The sequence below is a fragment of the Megascapheus bottae genome, chromosome 20, assembly GCF_031878675.1.
Source record: "Megascapheus bottae isolate mThoBot1 chromosome 20, mThoBot2.hap1, whole genome shotgun sequence".
Classification (NCBI taxonomy): Eukaryota; Metazoa; Chordata; class Mammalia; order Rodentia; family Geomyidae; genus Megascapheus; species Megascapheus bottae.
In genome coordinates, this window is record NC_143528.1 from 223,263 (window position 1) to 243,455 (window position 20,193).

The window sequence follows — 20,193 nt, forward strand, 5'->3', positions numbered from 1 at the left end:
GCTTTGGCCATTGGGCCCTGAAAGGTGACCCTACCTCCCTCACAATGGAACAGAATATGAAACCCTGGTAACCAAGCCACTGTAACTGACAACCAGCTCAAGCCATCTCACTTGGCCTGTGGCTCAGGAACAAGAAAGATGTTGCTGTGCTGTTGCCAAAGGTCAGGAGACTTGGGTCTCAGGCATGAGAGATATGGATGTCTCACTGGAAGATGTAGATGCTGGATCAGTGCCAGGCCTTTCTCTAGGAAGAAAGCCAGGAAACACCAGGGCAACTCACATGAGGTATATTCCTGAGAGGAAACCTATTTGACCCCATCATCTTCCCCACACACTACAACCTTCTTATGTGCTTTCAAGTGTCTATACTGAGATGGCAGTTTGTGGCGTTTTCAATCTACTCTATCACAATTACTCAGTGTGAAGTGTGCTCCCATTTCTATGTTAGAATGATCCATTGTTTTTGCCACCATAGTGTGATGGTGAGTCAGCTCAGACTGTGAATGAGCCTTGAAACCTATGGATCCTGGAGGAAGGCCTGTTGGAGATGCTGCTGATAAAGCTGATCCCTGCCTACCAAAAAAAAAAAGAAAGAAAGAAAAAAGTTGGGGGGAGATACCACACAATTGTGAGTTCTTGGACAAGAAATACTAGGGTTAAGAAACCAACAGATTGCAAAGCAGGTGACTATATCAATAAACATATCATTTTTATCCAGTCTGAACCCAGTGCTGTCACTATGTTTCTAGGAATGAACACAATCACAGAAGGAAAACAGGGGGAAAAGAAGAAAAAAAAAAAAGGTGGAGATAAGATGGCAAAAAAAAAAAAAAGAAGAACATGGGGCCGGGAGTTTAGCCTAGTGGTAGAGTGCTTGCCTAGCATGCACGAAGACCCGGGTTCGATTCCTCAGTACCACATACATAGAAAAAAGCTGGAAGTGGTGCTGAGGCTGAAGTGATAGAGCTCTAGCCTTGAGAAAGTCCAAGGACAGGGCTCAGGCCCTGAGCTCAAGCCCAGGACTGGCAAAAAAAAAAGAACACATAAAAATGCAAATCAAAAAGGTAGAAAAAAGAAAGAAAAAAAGGGGGGTATTCTTCAGTTTGTTTTTTTGTGGGGGAAGGGAATGGGAGAGGAATCTTGTGCCTCCACTAAATTCAGGATCCAAACACTTCAAAAAGTCTTTTTCTCTTGCGATTTGGCTTTGCGGTTTTTCTGATTAGTTTGCTTGATTGGGCAGAAAAGAAAAAAATAACCAGTGGAGCCACAAGTGGCTTCGTTTACCAGGAGTGTGGCCCCATCCAGGGGGAGGAACTTCCACTAGCGCTGGGGGTGGATGCCTTTGGGAAAACCTTTGCTCTTTTGAATGATGGCACTGCCAGCAGCACTTCTCAGGTTCCAGTTGGTTTCGCAATGTCTTTGCCAGCAGTCAAGATGGCGTTGCTCTCAGCTGGTGGGGGAGGGGATTCCTTCCCAATGGCATTCCATGAACAGAAGTGGAAATGTCCACCGAGGAACCCACAAATGGCTGGATTTTCTGGTTCTGTGAAGCTGGCAGGTCCACGCCATGGCCAGGTGACAGCTCTGGGCTCATGCAGGCTCTGTGTGGCTCTGTCTGGAGCCAGCAGGTCTGTGCTGCCGAGAAGTGCTGTCTGCTCAGGTGCTGAAGGGAGGCTTTGTCTTCGCGGCGGCTCCAAGCGGCTAATGCCGCTCCACACTGTCTTCTTGTTCCAGGTTTCTGCCTTTCTCCTCTCTGAGATCTCTGTGGTGCTAACGCTTACTTAGGATGGATCCTTGGGTATGAACTTTCCCCTATGATGCTAGAACTGGTATCTTGGCGAGAGCTCAGAAAGACTCACACTGAACCGCCGCCATCTTCTGCAGTTCGCTTCTGGATGGACTCTTATTGCCATTTCTATTGCAATACTTGAAATGGGTCTATTTATTTGGTGTATATTGTCTTGGTTTAGTTTGAATATATTTATAGTTGCTAGAAATTCTTCCATTTCTTTCTGATAGTCAAGTTTGTTGACATAAAGGTTTGAAGTTCTGTACATTGACAATTTCTGTTGTGGTATTTCCATTTTCTTCTCCAATTTTGTTTGTTCTTTCCTTTTTTGTGGGATTTGCTAAGGGTCTATCAATTTTATTTTTTAAAGAACCAACTCTTTTGTTGATTCCTTCTATGTTTTTTTTTTAACCCTAATTCATTTTCCTCTGGTTTAATCTTGATAATTTGCTTCCTTCTATGGATTTGGTTTGGTTTGTTGCTCTTTTTCCAGGAGCTTAGATATCTCCAATTTGTTGATATAGGCACTCAGAGCTATAAATTTTCTTCTGAGTATTACCTTTGCTGTATGTCGGTGTGTCAGCTGCCAGTGAATAACAAAACAACCTCTAAACCTCTTTCCAGAGCTTATTGAACTTTTGCCTGAAGAGTTCTAGGAAGTAGATTTCACTGAGGTGAGTACCTCAGAGAGATATGGATATAGGTATTTGACTGTCATTGTAGACACTTTCTCAGGTTAGTTGTAGGCTTATCCAATTAGGATAGAGACTGCCCAGATGTTAAAAACTTGCTGCAGGAGATAGAGCCAAGGTTTGGGCTCCTTTAGGTAACTGGACCTGACAGTGGGCCAGCATTTGTGGCTCACATCATTAAATTAATCTTCTAAAAAGAAATTAATAGGCTGGAAAGGTGACTTAGTGGTAGAGTGCTTGCCTAGCATGCACAAATCCCTGGGTTCCTTCCCTTGGTGCCGCATACACCATACTACATACTACTAGAAGCAAAGTACAGGAGTATCCTTTCTTTTACTTTTTAACATCATAGGATTTAGTTTCTGATTGCCTTTATGGATATTTGGGGGTGGGGTAAAAGGGGCTTGAATTCTGGGCCTGGGTGCTGTCCCTGAGCTCTTCAGTTTAAGGCTATTGCCCTACCCCTTGTGCCACAGCTCCACTTCCCCTTTTCTAGTGATTAATTGGAGATAAAAGTCTCATGGTCTTTAGTGCCCAGACTGGCTTTGAACCACGATCCTCAGATCTCAGCCTCCTGAGTAGTTAGGATTACAGGTGTGAGAAGCTGAGCCTGGTATTTATGGTTAGGGTTAAGAACTGGATCAGCTACTAGTTAAAACCACAATCTATTTTTAACAAGAATCAGTTGAATTTACCTCAATTTTTTTTTAAAAAAGGATATATTTGTATACCTGATAGCATGGTTTACAGCTAGTTTTAGTTTTGAGCTCAGTTTAGTTGAAGGTGAGGGTTAGAGAAGGTCAGCTTTAGGGTGAAAAAGAGTGTCTGAACAATAAACAGAAGCAAAATTTATTTGACTCTTTAGCATCATTGAAGTTTTGTTTCTGAATTCCTATAGGGCTGTTTGTGCTTAGTGTTATGAAATGGATTAGAAATTGGATAAACTTACTTCATTTTGGCAAGAACTCACTGTTTTAGTAGCTGATCTATGTGGAAATAACAGCTGCTCTGTTAATTGAACTTTATACTACAGAACACTTTGATTTCAAAGAGCTACTTAATCTAACAGGAGTATTAGCATCTACATGGCTGATAATAGCCAAATAAACTCTTAAAAGCTCACTCCGGTTGAAATGCTGAACAGTATGGCCCCCCAAAGCATTTCTCTGTATTGAAGTATTCAGGACACAGATTTAGGAGAACTTTGGACTCAATATGCCTTGTAGAGACCAACTAGGAATATTAGTTTTAAGTGGTTGATATTAGTTGAATTATAATCTGTAAACTTCCCCAGTGTGAGTTACTGAGCTATTTACAGACATAACAGCATGTCCTTGCATTAAAATTTACATGACAAATTTCTGACCAAATCAATGGGAAATATTGAAGCTAACTGGAATATCACCTTTTTAACCATAAACTTTTTATATTAGCCAAATGAAATCTTGCACAATGACATAGTGTGAGGACCTGAGTAACATGAACCTGATAGCAATTTGCTTGGTTTACATTTGTAGAATGGAGATGTAAGACAGTTTTGAACTCAATGATCCCAGAATGTTAATTGGGATATCAGCTACTAAATTAGAATGGATTGTTGTTACCCGAATGAACTCTTAGATACACACTCAATTTGCAGTGATGATGAATGGAAACCTAAGAGTGTATCACTGTGTTGAACTCTTCAAAACATCTATCTTGGACAACTTTGTATTCATGCATCTAATTGGAGGTAACGAACTATCAGGTTCTAAATCCTAAATAGTTGGTATTAGCCAAATGATCTCTTATCAACACACTCAGTTTTAGGAGCTGAGACATGTGGAACTAACAGTTTAATTGGGTTGAATACAGCTAGTTTGAAAACAGATAATAGTTAGGGGCCAGGAGCATGGCCTAATGGTAGAGTGCTTGCCTAACATGCACAAAGACCCCAGTTCTATTCCTTGGTACTGTATACAAGAAAAAGCGAGAAGTGGTGCTGTGGCTCAAGTGGTAGAGCGCTAGCCTTGAGAAAGCCCAAGGACAGTACCCAGGCCCCGAGTTCAAGCCCTAAAATGGGCAAAAAAAGAAAAAGAAATGAAAATAGATAATAGTTAAAGATGGACGGACTGGTAAATAGATGATAGATTAGGTAAACAGGACTAAGGGAGGGAGGGGGGGAGAGAGGGAAGGGATGGAGGAAAGGAGAGAGGGAAGGAGGGAGGGAGGGAGATAAGCAAGAGTAGGAGGCCAGAAAACATATATCTTGTTTTTTTTAAGTGTAAAAAAGGATAAAATATCAGATAGACTATTTTTTCATTCACCAGAGAATTAAAATCTAGAAATAAAATTACTCTGGCTTTCTTAAAGCATTAAGTTATACTTAGTAAAAAATTTATACAATATTATTTCATCAAAAGCTTCATAGTTTGCCACATGAAATCATAGTATTTTTCTTTGTTGTCATGAATGTTCATATGGAAGGCAGTTTTCAGTAAATAGGACCAGTTAGACGTGCACTTTGCATTATTTGAGGGGTTTGTTGTTGTTGTTGTTCTTGGCTTGGTTCATTGTTGCTTTCTTGTGCTAGGGATTAAAACCAGTATATCACACATGTTAGACATGTGCTCTATCAATAAGCCATACAACTGAGCCCATAAACCTTAGACTATTTTATTCACTATGGAAGCATGAAACTGATTGGTATACAATGTAATGTTCACACTGTGTGGAGACCAGAACCATGAAACCTCTCTAAAACTAATATGTCAATTTTTTATATTTTTTATTGTAATTAATATCATGTAATTACATGATATTTGCCAGATAGATGGTGCATTAATTCCCATACATTGATACCCTTTCACATGTCTTGATCCCCATTTCCCTTCCCCTCTCCCCCACCCCTCATCTTGTTTTCCCCCATTCCCTATCCAATTTCAGATAACCAAATACAAATATATCCGATATATCAGGTAACAAAGTAAGATAGTGTAACAATATGAAATAACCAAGGGACCATAGAAGTGATGAGAGATAACATAGTACCTTAAGAACAACAATCATTCATTATATGGCATAAGTTTACATCATATTTTAAATGACAAGTTTAACATACAATTGTTCAAGGAGGGAATCTCTAATTACATTCTCTGGAACTTAGTATTTAGAACTTAATCAAAATTAGGCTAACGGTTTGTATGTCATAGAAACATATCAATTTATGAAATAAAACATTATGATTATAGTCATAGGTTTTTTTTCTATATAGTTATGTTTGTATTTCCATTACCATGTCCATAGTTTTGGGTATGCAGTTATTGAGTCCTCGCTCTTGTACACTTTGGATTTAATAACCGCATATTAAGGATACCATGCGCCTTTTGTTCCTTAGGTCTTGACTTGTCTCACTCAACATGATTCACTCTAGATTCATCCACTTCCCTGCGAATGCCATTATTTTATCTTGTCTGTTGGCTATGTAGAATTCCATTGTGTATATATACCACATTTTCTGTATCCATTCATCTGCAGTAGGGCATCTGGATTGTTTCCATCACCTGGCTATTTATTGTGAATAGTGCAGAGATGAAGATAGCTGAGCGGGTATCTTTATAATATCCTGGGTCATGCTGTTCAGGATAGATGCCCAGAAGTGGTATGGCGGGATAATATGTCAATTTTTAAAGGAAGATTTCCATTGAATAAAGTTCCAAATGTATTTATTTCATGTAAGATGGAGAAAGAAAAGACCATAACATTCCAAATATTTAAGTCACAGATATACAGGCAGAACATATGTAATGGCAAAATGGCTTGAGGACATCAGCATCTTTCACAATAATCTGGAAATAGCAGATTTCCACATTGTTAACATTAACACTGATGATTTTCTGAATGGATGCATCACTATATCTTCCAGCAATACATTTCAGCAGTCACTGATCAGATTTTCCAAAATATCCTCTTTTTATAGAGAATGTAAGCAATAAGTACCCACAGAGCAGTGGCAACTATGTTCTGAGTCAGATGCTCTTTGTGTGACTCCTTATCCTCCAGCTTCCACTGAAAGGGAAAATAATTCGCAAACACCTCATGGCCAACATACACCAGAATAGAGTTCATTCCTTAAGGAAAGAAACAGAGTATTTTTTCCTGAGGCATATTAGATTATCTTTTTAAATACTGAAATGGGTTCAGAAAAACAAAGACAAAAAGCATGAATTTGCAACTGCCAAAAATAAATAGAGCATATCTGAGCTATTTAAGTATAGACTGTATTCTTCTTATTACCTTTAAGGATTTCATTTCAACATGTCAGTTTATGATTTCAATGCATCTCAATTTCACCCTTCGGAGGGTCTGGAATTTATCCTGGACCCAGACTTGAATTTGGTGTCGATGCTTTCTCTCAAAGGCTGAAACCCCCTCCCACCTCAGCATTCTTAAAATATGAGAAAATATTTGTCTACTAATGGATTTTTCTGAGGATGGGCTTCGTGCATGCAATGTACATGCCCTATTACTGAGATATAGCCCCATCCCAATAACTCAAAAAGGAAGATTACATAACTTATACTTTCTAGATAGAAAATTTGAGGTCCACAGAATGTAATTATCACTAGATTCAAAGAACTGAGTTACTGAAATGATCTACTCTTAGTCCTTTAGAAATACATCTAAACCATTCCATTTAAACCTTGATATGACCTTTTCATTCCTTTTTTTAAATTGAATTTTTATTGTTTCCAAGTAGTTGTACAAAGGAGTTGCTGTTTAACAAATCAAGTTTATAAATACATTATTTCTTATAAATACAAAGTAACAAAATATAATAATATTCCTTATCATGCATAAACTTTAAAGTAGTACCTTTACATTGAGAAATGGAAGTCTTATTTAAAAATCTAAAAGTCTAAACTGGTATTACCTAAAGAAATAAGTTGAGCTCATGAATACGATAACTGGAAAACCTAAATGGATAAAAATGAGGTGGGAGCTAGGCACTATTATCTAAGCTATTCAAAAGGCTGAGATCTGAAAATTGTAGTTCAAAGGCAAGCTGAGCAGGAAAATCCATGTGACTCTGATCGCTGATCAACCACCATGGGGTTGTGACTCAAATGGTAGAGTACTAGCCTTGATCAAAATAAAAGCTGAGGGACAGTGCCTAGACCGTGAGTTCAAGCTCAGGAATGGCACACACACACGCACACACACATGCACACGCGCACACACACACACACACACACACACACACACACACACACGCACGCAAAGGTGGACTGCTTCAGAGCAGACTTATGTGACTTGAGACAACACAGGCACTGTTGCTTTCTCACTCTGCTTATTCCTTACTCCTGTGCAGGAGCTCAAAGGCACAGAACTACAGAAGCTCAGGTCTCTTGACCAGTTCTCTAGACCTCTGTCACCAAATCTCTGCTTAAATTTTCTAACTTACCTAGGTAAATGAATGGGGCTCCTGACCACAGTCCCTTCACATCAACAACAGGGTAGAGCACCAGGAAGATGAAGAAGGCAAAAGAGCTCAGTGTGGTGACATATGAAATGGACCTGCAGGAAGTTAAGTAAGGAGGGTTTACAGAGCTCTTGAGTAACATAATCAATGTCAACAGGAGAAACCATCAATATTAAGATGACATTGTTTTTCTATGCTTACCAAAGATTTTTGTTTATTGGAATAAAGCCATCATTTGCAGAAGCCTTTGTCAATGCAACAGAAATAATCCCCTGTAATGAGGAAGAGAAATATGTTGAATTTTTATACTATATTCCCAAAACATAATTGCGCATCAAAACCAAAGTTACTTAATTTCTTAGTGAAGACTAAAATTAGTGCCTTTTATCTGCCTCCTTAGCGCAGTAGGCAGTGCATCAGTCTCATAAAATTAGTGCCTGTTATCTTTTAATTGGGAATACATTTTAAAAGGTATAACTAAAATAAATCCTCAGTATTCCTCTGAGATGAAAAAGAAAAATTAATAAATTATGTGAATCCAAAGAGAAACATGATTACAAAGTTAGGAACATAATTAAGATTTGGCCAAACTTATAATCATGTTTTATATATAAATCTGGAGTTGGTTTTTTTATAAAGCTCTTATTTGCTTAGTTTTTCTAATAAAGCTTCCTACTTAGAATCCACTCTTCTTGAGGCATTGCTCATTCCGGTGTCCAATGCCAAACACTGTCCAGATTAAAATTTGATAATTTAAGTGTTGTACATACATGGATTGCTGGGCTTCCATCCCCAGCACGCATGCACACTTCTAAGACTTATTCCTCTCTGGTTTCAGTGAAAAATGTTTCTTGTCACATCATGGTAACATCTGCTATATATAAGTGCTGCTGCTAAATACTTTATTTCTTTTTAAATCTATAAAGTGAGAAAAGCAGGCTCAGTGAGAAGTTACTTACTAGAATACAACACCATGCAGTGAATCTAATGAGGATGCTTTTGGTCTGATCCTTATAGTACAATAGTATTTTTCCTGCCTGAAGAAGAAAACAATATGACCAAAAAAAATTTTTTTAAATACCAGGAAAAAGGGAAGGGGGAGAAACAAGATGATTGGGAGGTAAATGGGGACAAAACATGAGAAGGGTATCATGTGTGAGAAGTAATGCACCTACTATCTGGCAAATATAACTATAATCCCTCTAAACATTACAATTTTTAAAAAATTTAAAAAACCAGAAGTTAAACAAAAGTAGGAAGACATCAAACAGCCACAAGCATAGATGGTCAAAAGTGGAAGGGCATTCTGAACAGAACGGAACTGCACAGGAGTATATCCAAGAGTGAAAGGCACCACTGTACCTTGTTGTGCTGAGGTGGAAAAGCCGGGGGATAGGGAAATGCTATAAAAATGGTTAGGAAGTAGGCTCAATAGGTCTCATTTCATGTGAGGGCTTCCTTCTAAAAGTGATGGGAGCCAAGGAAAATTTTCCCCCAAGGAAAAAGATCCTCAGATTTCAGCCTCCTGAATAGCTAGGATTACAATCATGAGCCACTGGTCCATGGCTGTTTTGTTTTATTTTTTTTTGGGGGGGGGGGAGCGGGTCAGTCATGGGAGTTGAACTCTGGGCCTGGGCACTGTCCTTAAGTTCTTCAGCACAAGGCTACCACTCCCTACTCCTTGAGCCACAGTGGCACTTTCTGGTTTTTGGAGATAAGTCTTATGGCTTGGGCTGGCTTTGAACCACAATCCTTAGATCCCAGTCTCCTGAGTAGCTAGGTTTACAGGTATGAGGCACTGCACCCAGCCTAGCTGTCATTTTCCAAGTGATAAAAGGTTAAGAAAGTGTTAATAATTTATTAAAATAGCTACAGTTTTGAATGCTTTCTGTATGTTAGTAGTTAAAACTCCGTATAAATTAACCTATTTATAAGGTGCTAGCAAGGCAAAGAGAAGTCAAGTAATATGCCTAAAGTCACCAGTAAGTGACAGACTTAAATTAAACTTTGGCAGTACAGATCCAGGGCACTTTCTCAACTTCTACCCTAGATTGACCACAGCATCAAGAAGAAATCTGAATATACATAAAAACAGAATATAAAAACATCAAGTGCTATAAAGATAGGATTTCTAACTAAAATTACTTCATCACCAAAATATATATGGTTTATATCTGTTCTAAATCAAATAAAATTAAAAATGCCTCAGTCAGGGGCTAGTAGTGTGGCCTAGTGTCAAAGTGCTTGCCTAGCATGCATGAAGCTCTGGGTTCAATTCACTGAAACTACATACACACAAAAAAGCCATAAGTGGTGATCTGGCTCAAGTGGCAGAGTGCCCAGGCCCTTGAGTTCAAGCCCCAAGACTGGCAAAAAAAAATACTTAGTAATACTATAGCCACATTCAAGTACTCAAAAGTTCTCCTGGCTAGTTAGTACCTAATGATAGAGTAAATACTCTCATCATCACAGAAAATTCTATGAATACTACGGTACAAGTTTTTCCCCCTACCAGTTTACTTTTCTCAACAATTTCAAACATCAATGAGAACTTTGGGAAGACACACCAAGATTAACCAGTATTGATTGTGGCATAAAATATACATACTCTGAAGCCATATACAGTGTTTGTTAAGATTTGAATGTCTGTCCCTCTAAAATGTATGACCTCATCACTAAGGTGAAAGTATCAGAAGCCTCTGGGATATGATTATAATATAAGGGCTCTGCCCTCCTGAACACATTTTATGCTCTGATAGAGAGCTTGAGACAAAGTCCAGTATCTCTACTCCTTAATCTTTTACTGTGTAAGAACACAGCACTCCTCCTTTCTGGAGAATGAGCACTCAAGCTGCCATCTTAGAAAGAGACTACATATTCACAAGGCAAAAAAATTCCTACAACCTGATCTGGAATTCCTAATCCCCAAAACTATGAGAAATAAATTTCCACTTTGATAAATTACCCGGCCTCAGGTAATTTGCCACAGTAGGACAAACATACTAAAACAATTATATGTGAACAACAACAGACAAGACACATAATTAAATTACCACAGCTAGTAATAGCCAAACACTGCCACCTCCAGCAGTTTTTGTTTGTTCATTCATTCACCTGCTTGCTTGCTCGTGACAGTATCTTAGAAAAAAAAAAAAAGCTGACAACACTCTCTTACCTCAGTCTGCCAAGAATGCAGATTGTAGGTGAATCATAGGTATACCCACCATACCCATGTGGTGAATCTTTATCCAAAAACTGATCAGCTAAAATATGTCACAGAATTAATGCCTTCATAGAGCTTGACACTAATAATTCATGCCTGTAATCTAGTTAGGAGACTGAAACCAAGAGGATAGTGGTTCAACGCCAGCTAGGAAGAAAAGTTAATAAGATTCCATCTCAGCAGAAGCTGGATCAGGTAGAACATATCTGTCAATCCAGCTACAGTGGAAAACAAAAAACAAGAGGACTGCCAGGTACATGTAATCCTAGCTACTCAGAAGCCTGAAATCTGAGGATCCCAGCTTGAAGCCAGCCCCAGCAGACAAGTCTGTGAGACTCCAAAAAAAAACATAATAAGAGCTATGGCTCAAGTGGTACAGGACTAGTCAAAAGCAAACACAGCCCAGGAACAGCTCCCAGGCACTAAGTTCAAGCTCCAAGATGGAATAAGACACACACACACACACACACACACACACACACACACACACACGCACGCACGCACGCACACACTCACATGAGGACTACAGTTGAGACATGTACCCAAATGTAGGAAGCAAGACTTTATCTAAAAAAAAAGTAGCACAGAGAACTTCCGGGAAGATGGCAACACTTTCCCAGGTAAATCCACTGAAACTCTTGAAACAAGTAGAGACTTAGGGTCTAAGTCTCACTTTCTATCAAGAATCCCACACCATCAGACTTTTAAACAGATAAAGACTTATGCTGACAAGATCAAACTCCAGGGAGAGCCAAAAGAAAAGAACAATACAAAAAAAGTGTGCGCTTCTCTGCTATGCAGCAACAGCCACACACAAGTGGCAAGTGGCTCCCAAACTCTTGCTATTCATACTCCAAGAAAACCTGAGAGCCCCAGCCAATCTCAACAGGAACATCATCCATGTACTCCTGCCAATGTCCATTCCCACATGGTCCCCACTGGTGTGCAGCTGCTCCCACTAAAAAAATAGGAACCTCAGAGCAGCCATTATCTCCACCTCTCCCTAAGCCCTTCCTGTGTCCACCAAAGCTGCCTGGATGGACCAACCTTCAGCCAGCTTGAGACGTTCCAGGACCCAAAGTGAGCCAGCGTGCCAGAGACTTCTCCCAGAACCAAGGAGCTAAGGAAGACCAGGCAAGATAAAAAACAAGAGATGCAAAAATGAACAACTAGAAGGAAGGGAGATTAAAAAAAAAAGTACAGCTAGCTGGGCACAGTGGCTCACACCTATAATCCTGGCTACTCAAGAGGCTAAGATCTGAAGACTGTGGTTCAAAGCCAGCCCACACATAAAAGTCCCTGAGACTCTTATCTCCAATTAACCACCAGAAAACTGGAAATGGACTGTGGCTCAAGGGGTAGAGTGTAGCCTTGAGCTGAAGAGCTCAGGTGGACAGCACCTAGTCCCAGAATTCAAGTCCCACAACCAACCCCCAAAAAAGGAGTACAGAGTCTCCTGGACGCTTCTGCCCCTGCCTGGGAGTTTGGAGTGACTTTACAGCCATGGCTAGCATCAACATTTTGATTAGTTTGTCCTTTGGAGGAGCAATTGGGCAAATGTTTTTGATGTTTGGATGTACCTACCAGTATACAAATTGCATGGGGAGCTTGTGCACTTGTTCTCACAGGAAACAGTCTTCTTTGCAACTATACTAGGCTTGTTCTTGGTCTTCAGAAGTAATGAGAACTTCAGGTGGCAACAGTAGTGAAAAAAAAGAGTTACTGAACTACTGTCATGTGGACTTCTTGTCCTCTGCTGGCCATCATGCTCCCATAAAGAGAGACAGAAACATCACTGATGTAGCAAGCCTGTGGGAGGTATTCTAGATGCTCCCTCCTCACTTTTATTGTATGTATACTATTTCCATAGACTTGCTGAAGGGTTAAAATGATTTTCTCTTTTGGAAAAGCTTGACTGGTTAAACACTTATTTATTGTATGTTTCTCATGGTGCTTTGTTGAATCTAAAATATTCATGTGTCTCCACTGCTCACTTTCCTTTTTTAATCCATATGCATTGTTAAACATTTTCTGGATGTCATAATCATTTGCATTGGTTTAGAGATTGAGATTACTACTGACTAAACTGGGCTAAACTATGTATTTTCTCAAGCTTAATCTCCATTGTTATAAAAAATATAAAAATAAGTTTTCAATCAGTCAGGATGATATTACTCCCAATTTTATGCATACATGCAGACCATTAGCATCATGCACTTTCAACTTAATGGAAATATAGCTGCATTTATACCTCAGAGGGGTAAAGTATTAATGCTCATAACCTCCATAAGGGATTCTGGTTTTACTAGAAGACAGGTGTTTTCTGAATTGAAAATATTTTGTGGAATTGCTACAAAAGTGTGCATTTCTTCCTAATTGTTAGAGAATGTTTTTGAGATGGTCTTAATTTATGTTTATTACAATCAAAAGTATAGTGAGTTTCAGAGTGGAAAGAAATTCCCTTGTTTAGATGCTATTTTTTTGTGGGTCATGGGGTTTGAACTGTGGGCCTGGGTGCTGTCCCTGAGCTCTTCAGCTTAAGGCTACTGTCCTACACCTGGAGCCACAGCCCCACTTCCCACTTTCTAGTAATTAAATGAAGATAAGAGTCTGTCAGTCTATATTGCCAAGGTTAGCTTTGAGCCATGATCCTCAGATCTCAGCCTCCTGAGTAACTAGGATTGCAGGTGTGAGCCACCGCACTCAGCTGCTATTTGTTTTTATAAGTGAAATTTTGGATTATTAAGTAAAATAACCTATCAGATATAGTTTAATAATACGTAGGAATGTTTGAATCATCTGGAAATAATTGCTATGCCATACACTGAGTGCCCCTCGCTTGCAAGGCCTGGATGTGATTAACAGGCCACTTGTTATTCTGTCAGATAATACTTTCACAATTTAAGGTTTAGATCATGGTAAGAATACTTTCTATTTTAAGATTCTGTTATATGTCATTTAGAATTTAAGACAAGTTTTCCATATACCTCTGAATCACTTAGGTTTGAGTTTCATCATGATGTATCTGCTATTTCCTCATAAAAGGTGTTTGTCATATGAATTAATGAAAAAGCCAAATGGATTATATGCAAACCTGACCAAAACTTCCCAGTTACCATGCAGGATCACCTTATAGTGGTCATTTGAATCTCATGATTATTGGTACCTTTTTAGAAGCTGGTTATACATGTTAATCTGACAATATTTTGTTAAGGATATATTTGTATGTTTATTCAGTATGCTTGCAGAAAAACTGTTTTGCATTCAGTCAAAACAGTAATCATGACAGCTTTCTTATGTTTTATAAGGTTTATTTAAGAAAGTGAGCACAAATTTGTGAGTTGATCATCTTTTTAGTAAAGATGCATAAAGCTACATGATTGGTTTGCTTTTGTTTTGGTGAGACTGGTTTTGCCTGATCCTTATTACTTTTAGTTGCTAGGTGGAAACCAGTATACAAAATGCCATTTACACATCAGATGAAAAATGGCCTGCTGGAAAATAATGCTCTAAACTTAAAATGGAAGGTATGAATGCACATCATTTAGGCAGAAGGTGATAAAGTTGGAGCACTGTGACTATGATCTACTGGATTCTGTTTGTTTGTTTTTAATTTCAGGAGGTATATTCTGTGCTCCTTTGTTTTCTGTACCTCTAAAAAGTCAATGCCCTGCAACAATTTTCTGAACTTGTCCATAGATTCCTAACAGATGTGTGTTCTTCCTGTGTGCTAACAAAATGGCAGCATCATTTCTTTGACCTGGCATGCTAGCTTTGACAGTGGTGGCTCAAGTTTCTCAGCTAGTTACTTAAGAGAAGAAATTTCCATCAAAAATGCACTGACAGCATTGCCATTTTTCTGTGGAAAGAAGGAAAACTTTTTATTGATGCAAATAATAAAAATTTTAAGTAGCAAAAAATAAAAGTACAAACAGAAGGTGTAGAAGACAGAACCTCTGAAATTGAAGATGGTATAAGCATCATGGAGAGAAACCAGAAAATTGTTCAAAACAAAATCAAGAAATATGACAGAACTCTTCAGAAGCTCCAAAATATAACAGGAAGCCAAATTTAAGGATAATTGGTATAAAAGAGGGAGTGGAAAAGCAAGCCAATGATTAAGGAAATATATTAAATAGAATCATCACAGAGAAATTCCTAAATCTCAAAAAAAAAAAAAAAAAAAACCTTTCACATACAAGAAGCTTTAGGAACACCAGACCAGAACAGACCAGAAAAGGACATCCCACTGCCACATTATAATCCATACAGGAGCTGAGGGTGGTGGCTCATGCCTGTAATCCTAGCTGCTCAGGAGGCTGACATCTAAGGATTAAGGTTCAAAGCCAGCCCAGGCACAAAAAGACTTGAGACTCTTATCTCTAAATAACCTCTAGAAAATGGGAAGTGGGGCTTGGCTGAAGTATAGGCCAGTAGCCTTGAGTTGATGAGCTCAGGGATAACGCCCCAGCCCAGGGGTAGAGTGGTAGCCTTGAGCTGAAGAGCTCAGGGACAGCGCCCAGAGTTCAATCCCCATGACCCACAAAATAATAATAATAATAATACATACATACATACATAATCAATAGAGACCAAGGAAGGGATCCTTAAAGTGGCCAGGGATACAGAACAATCACTGATAAAAGAAAACCAATGAGAATAACCACAGATTTTTCAGCAGAAACCCTGCAAACAAGAAAAGCTTGGAGTTATGTATGCAATGCCCTAAAGTCAAATAACTACCAACTACCAAGAATACTGTACCCAGCTAAGCTCTCATTCCTAGCTGAGGGAAAAATAAAAACCTTCCACAGCAAGGAAAAATTGAAACAGTATATATTGGCCAAACCAGCATTACAGAAAATTCTTAAAGATATCCTACACATTGAAAGTCAACACAAACATGATATTGACAAAGAAATGGCACCTAAACAGACTATCACCTAATAATAGCAAAATCTGACTACACAAAGTCCATTGGAGGGAAAAAAAGACAAAATAACAGGAACTAACAAACACCTCTCAATCCTAACTCTCACTGTGAATGGACTTAATTCTCCAATTAAATGACACCAACTGATTAACTGGATTAAAAAAAAGAAAGCAAGATCCGTTTTTCTGCTGCCTTCAAGCGACACATCTTGCCTGCAAAAATAAAGATATTCTGAAAGTGAAAGGTTGGAATAAAATCTGTCAAGCAAATAGCCCATATAAACAGGCTGAACTTGCCATCCTTATACCTGATAAAATAGACTTCAAGCTAAAATTAGTGTAAAGAGGTTATTACGTACTAATAAAGAGCATATAATCATTGTAAGTATCTACACACCAAATGCCAGAGCTCCCAACTTCATCAAACTAACTTGACTTCCACTGAACATACACATAGATCCAAACACCATGATCATTGGTGACTTTAACACACCACTGTCACATCTGGATATTTCAAAAACAGGAAAATTCAGAACTGAACAACTACACCAAACAAGTATCTGCAGATTATTCCACCCAGCAAAACCAGAGTTCTATTTAGCAGTCAATAGAACATTTTCAAAAACAGATCCCATTTTAGGGCCCAAAGAAAAATCTGTGCAAATTCGGAAACTATGAAATTATCTCCTGCATTCACTCAGGCCACAATAGCATAAAATTGGAACTAAATACCAAATGCCAACATACAAAATCCTATAACACATGGAGACTTAACAACACATTGTTGAATGACCAGTGGTTCACTGAAGAGATCAGAACAGAAATTCAATAGCTTATGGTATTTAACAAAAAGGAGCACATAAAATACCAGCTACTTTGGAACACAACAAAGGCATTACTCAGAAGTAAATTTATAGTTCTGAGTGCCTAAATAAATAAACTGGAGAAATCTTGAACCAATAATTTAATTATGTACTTTAAGCTCCTGCAAAAAGGGTGACAAACCAAACACCAATGCAGTAGAAGGAAACAAATTATTAATATTAAGTCAGAATTAAATGAATTGGAGTCCAAAAAAAAACATAGAAAGAATCAACAAAACAAAGAGTAGGTTCTTTGAAAAAAACTAACAAAATTGGGAGCCCTTAGCAAATCTTACCAAAAAAGAAAAAGAAGAGAGCACACCCAAATAACCAAACAGGGATGAGAATGGAAATATCATGAAATAAACTACAAGATCTAGAGCATCATAAGGGAATACTTCTCAAACCTTTATGCCAACAAATTTGAGAATCTAGAAGAGATGGATGAATTTCTAGCAAGTATTGATATACCCAAATTAAACCAAGAAGATCTAAACCAACTAAACAGACCCATTTCAAGTAATGAAATAGAAATGGCAGTAAGAGACCTTCCCTCAAAGAAAAGCCTAATACCTGATGATTCACAGCTGAATTTTATAAGGTCTTCAAAACAGATCTCACATCAATACTCCTCAAACTCTTCAATGAAATTTAAACCAAAATTATTTTATGAAACAAACATAATCCTCATTCCAAAATCAGACAGGATCTCATCAAAGAAAGAAAACTATACACACATTTCTTTGGTGAACATTGATGCAAAACTTCTCAACAAAATACTGGCCAATCAACTTCCACAACTCATCAAAACCAAATACACCATGATCAAACAGGATTCATGGCAGGGATGCAAAGTTGGTTCAATAAATATAATTCAATCACATGATCAAGAAATCTAATAACAACAGAAGCAAGGATGTGGCCAAGAGGGATCACTACTACACTGTTGGTGGGAGTGTAAACTCGCTCAACCACTATGGAAAGCAGTATGGCAGTTCCTCAAAAGACTAAACGTAGAGCTCCCCTATGACCCAGCAATACCACTACTTGGCATTTACCCAATCGTCCAGAAACAAGGACATACTAAAATCCACCAGCACAATGATGTTCATGGCAGCACTATTTATCATAGCAAAGATTTGGAACCAACCCAGATGACCATCAGTTGACAATGGATCAACTGAGGTAATTATACAAAATGGAATTCTATGCTGCCATCAGAAACAACGGTATCACCCCATTTGTAAGGAAATGGAAAGACTTAGAAAAAAATCATATTAAGTGAAGTAAGCCAGACTCAAAGGAACATAGGCTCAATGGTTTCCCTCATTTGTCCTAATCAGTAGAAACCTTGTGCTCTCCTAGCAGAGGTTTACAATAGTGCAAAACCTGGATACATAAGGCCATATAGGATGAGGTTAAATGAAAGGACCTCCAGGATATAGAAACAAAAGACATAGTGAGTGATTGTTGTCCTTAATGTACTATGTTATTTATCATCTTTTGTTGTTCCTTGGTTATCTCATATTGTTACAGTATCTTGTTATCTGATATATTGTATATATGTTTATTTGGTTATTTGAAATAGGATAGGGAGGGGGGGAAAGAAGGTGGAGGGGAGGAAGTAGGGACCAAAGAATGAGAAAGGGTATCAATGTTTGTGAAGTAATACACCTTCTATCTGGCAAATATAATGTAACCCTTTTATTAATTACAATAAAAAATATATGTAAATAAATAAATAAATATAATTCATCACATCAACATGAGCAAGGACAAGAACCACATAACCATTTCAATTGATGCAGAAAGAGCATTTGACAAAATCCAACACCCCTCTATGATAAAAGATCCAGAGAAACTAGGAACCCATGGATCATTCCTCAGTATAATAAAGACTGTGTATGACAAACCTTCAGCTAGCATTATACTTAATGGTGAAAAGTTAAAGCCATTCCCAATAAAATCAAGAATCACACAAGGATGTCTACTCTCCCCACTCCTCTTAAATACAATATTAGAATTCCTAGCTAGAGCAATATGGCAAGAGCCAAAAACAAAATGGATTCAAAAAGGAAAAGAGGAAGTAAAAATTACCCTCTTTGCAGATGACATGCCTCTGTATGTAAAGATCTATATGGGCTCCATTCCCAAGGTACTTGAGCTAATAGAAAACTTTGGCAAAGTAGCAGGGTATAAAATTAGTCCTCAAAAATCAATGGCTTTTTAACGGTATTTGCAGGGAAGTGGATGAATCTAGAGCAAATCATGTTGAGTGAGACAAGACCAAAGGAACAAAAGGCGCATGGTATCCTTAATATGTGGCTACTAGATCCAAACAGTACAAGAGCGAGGACTCAATATTTGCATAACCAATGCTATGGACATGGTATTGGAAATATAAACACAACTACACAGACATAAAAATTTATGACTCTATAGATATAATGTTTTATTACATAGATTAATATATATCTATGACAGCCTAATTTAATTATGTTCTAAAATCTAAGTGTCAGTGTTGTATATAGAGATTCCCTTCTTGAATACTTGTGTGTTAAACACATCATTTGAAATACAATGTAAAAATCAATGTTAATTAATTATTTAATAAAAAAATCAATGGCTTTTGAGCTAAAGAGCTCAGGGACAGCGTCCAGGCTGAGTTCAAGTCCCATGACCCACTAAAAAGAAAAAAATTAATGGCATTCCTGTATGCCAACAACAAAAATAGTGAGGCTGAAATCAGGAAAGCAATTCCATTTGCAATAGCCTCAAAGAAAATAAAATACTTAGGAATTAACCAAGGAAGTGAAGGACTTCCATGATGAAAACTTAAAAAAAAAAAAAAAGTAGGGATGAAAAAGGGAATTAAAGCCAAATTAAGGAAAGGAATATGCTCTCTTGTTCCTGGATTGAAACGATCAACATCATGAAGGCTCTCTACAAATCCAATGCAATACCTGTCAATATTCCCATGCCATTCTTTACAAAATAGAGGAAGCAATCCAAAAATTCATATGGAATAATGAAAGACCCTCTATAGCAAAAACAATCCTTAGGAAAAAGAACCGCACCGGAGGAAAATAAATACCAAACCTCAGACGCTATTACAGAGCTAGAGTAATCAAAACAGCTTGGTCTTGTCACAAGAACAGGCCTGAGGACCAATGGAATAGAACTGAAGACCCAGAAATCAACTAGCAGACCTATGGCCATCTAATCTTGGATAA

At 38.1% G+C, this 20,193-nt stretch overlaps 1 protein-coding gene across 5 annotated transcripts in view; it reads right to left on the bottom strand.

The window, feature by feature from the left end:
- Window positions 1–6,168: 6,168 nt before the first annotated feature.
- The window catches only part of Hgsnat (heparan-alpha-glucosaminide N-acetyltransferase), a 70,691-nt gene continuing 56,666 nt past the window's right edge, over window positions 6,169–20,193 (bottom strand). For 4 of the 5 annotated variants that reach the window (XM_090353831.1, XM_090353835.1, XM_090353833.1 and 1 more), the window contains 4 exons: window positions 8,902–8,979; window positions 8,144–8,214; window positions 7,925–8,037; window positions 6,169–6,590 (listed from right to left, as the gene is read on the bottom strand). In XM_090353831.1, coding sequence (XP_090209957.1) covers window positions 6,409–6,590; window positions 7,925–8,037; window positions 8,144–8,214; window positions 8,902–8,979 — 444 coding nt within the window. In that variant the 3' untranslated portion in view covers window positions 6,169–6,408. The remainder of the gene's footprint in view (window positions 6,591–7,924; window positions 8,038–8,143; window positions 8,215–8,901; window positions 8,980–20,193) is intronic. The other variant, XM_090353832.1, reaches the window with a different exon arrangement.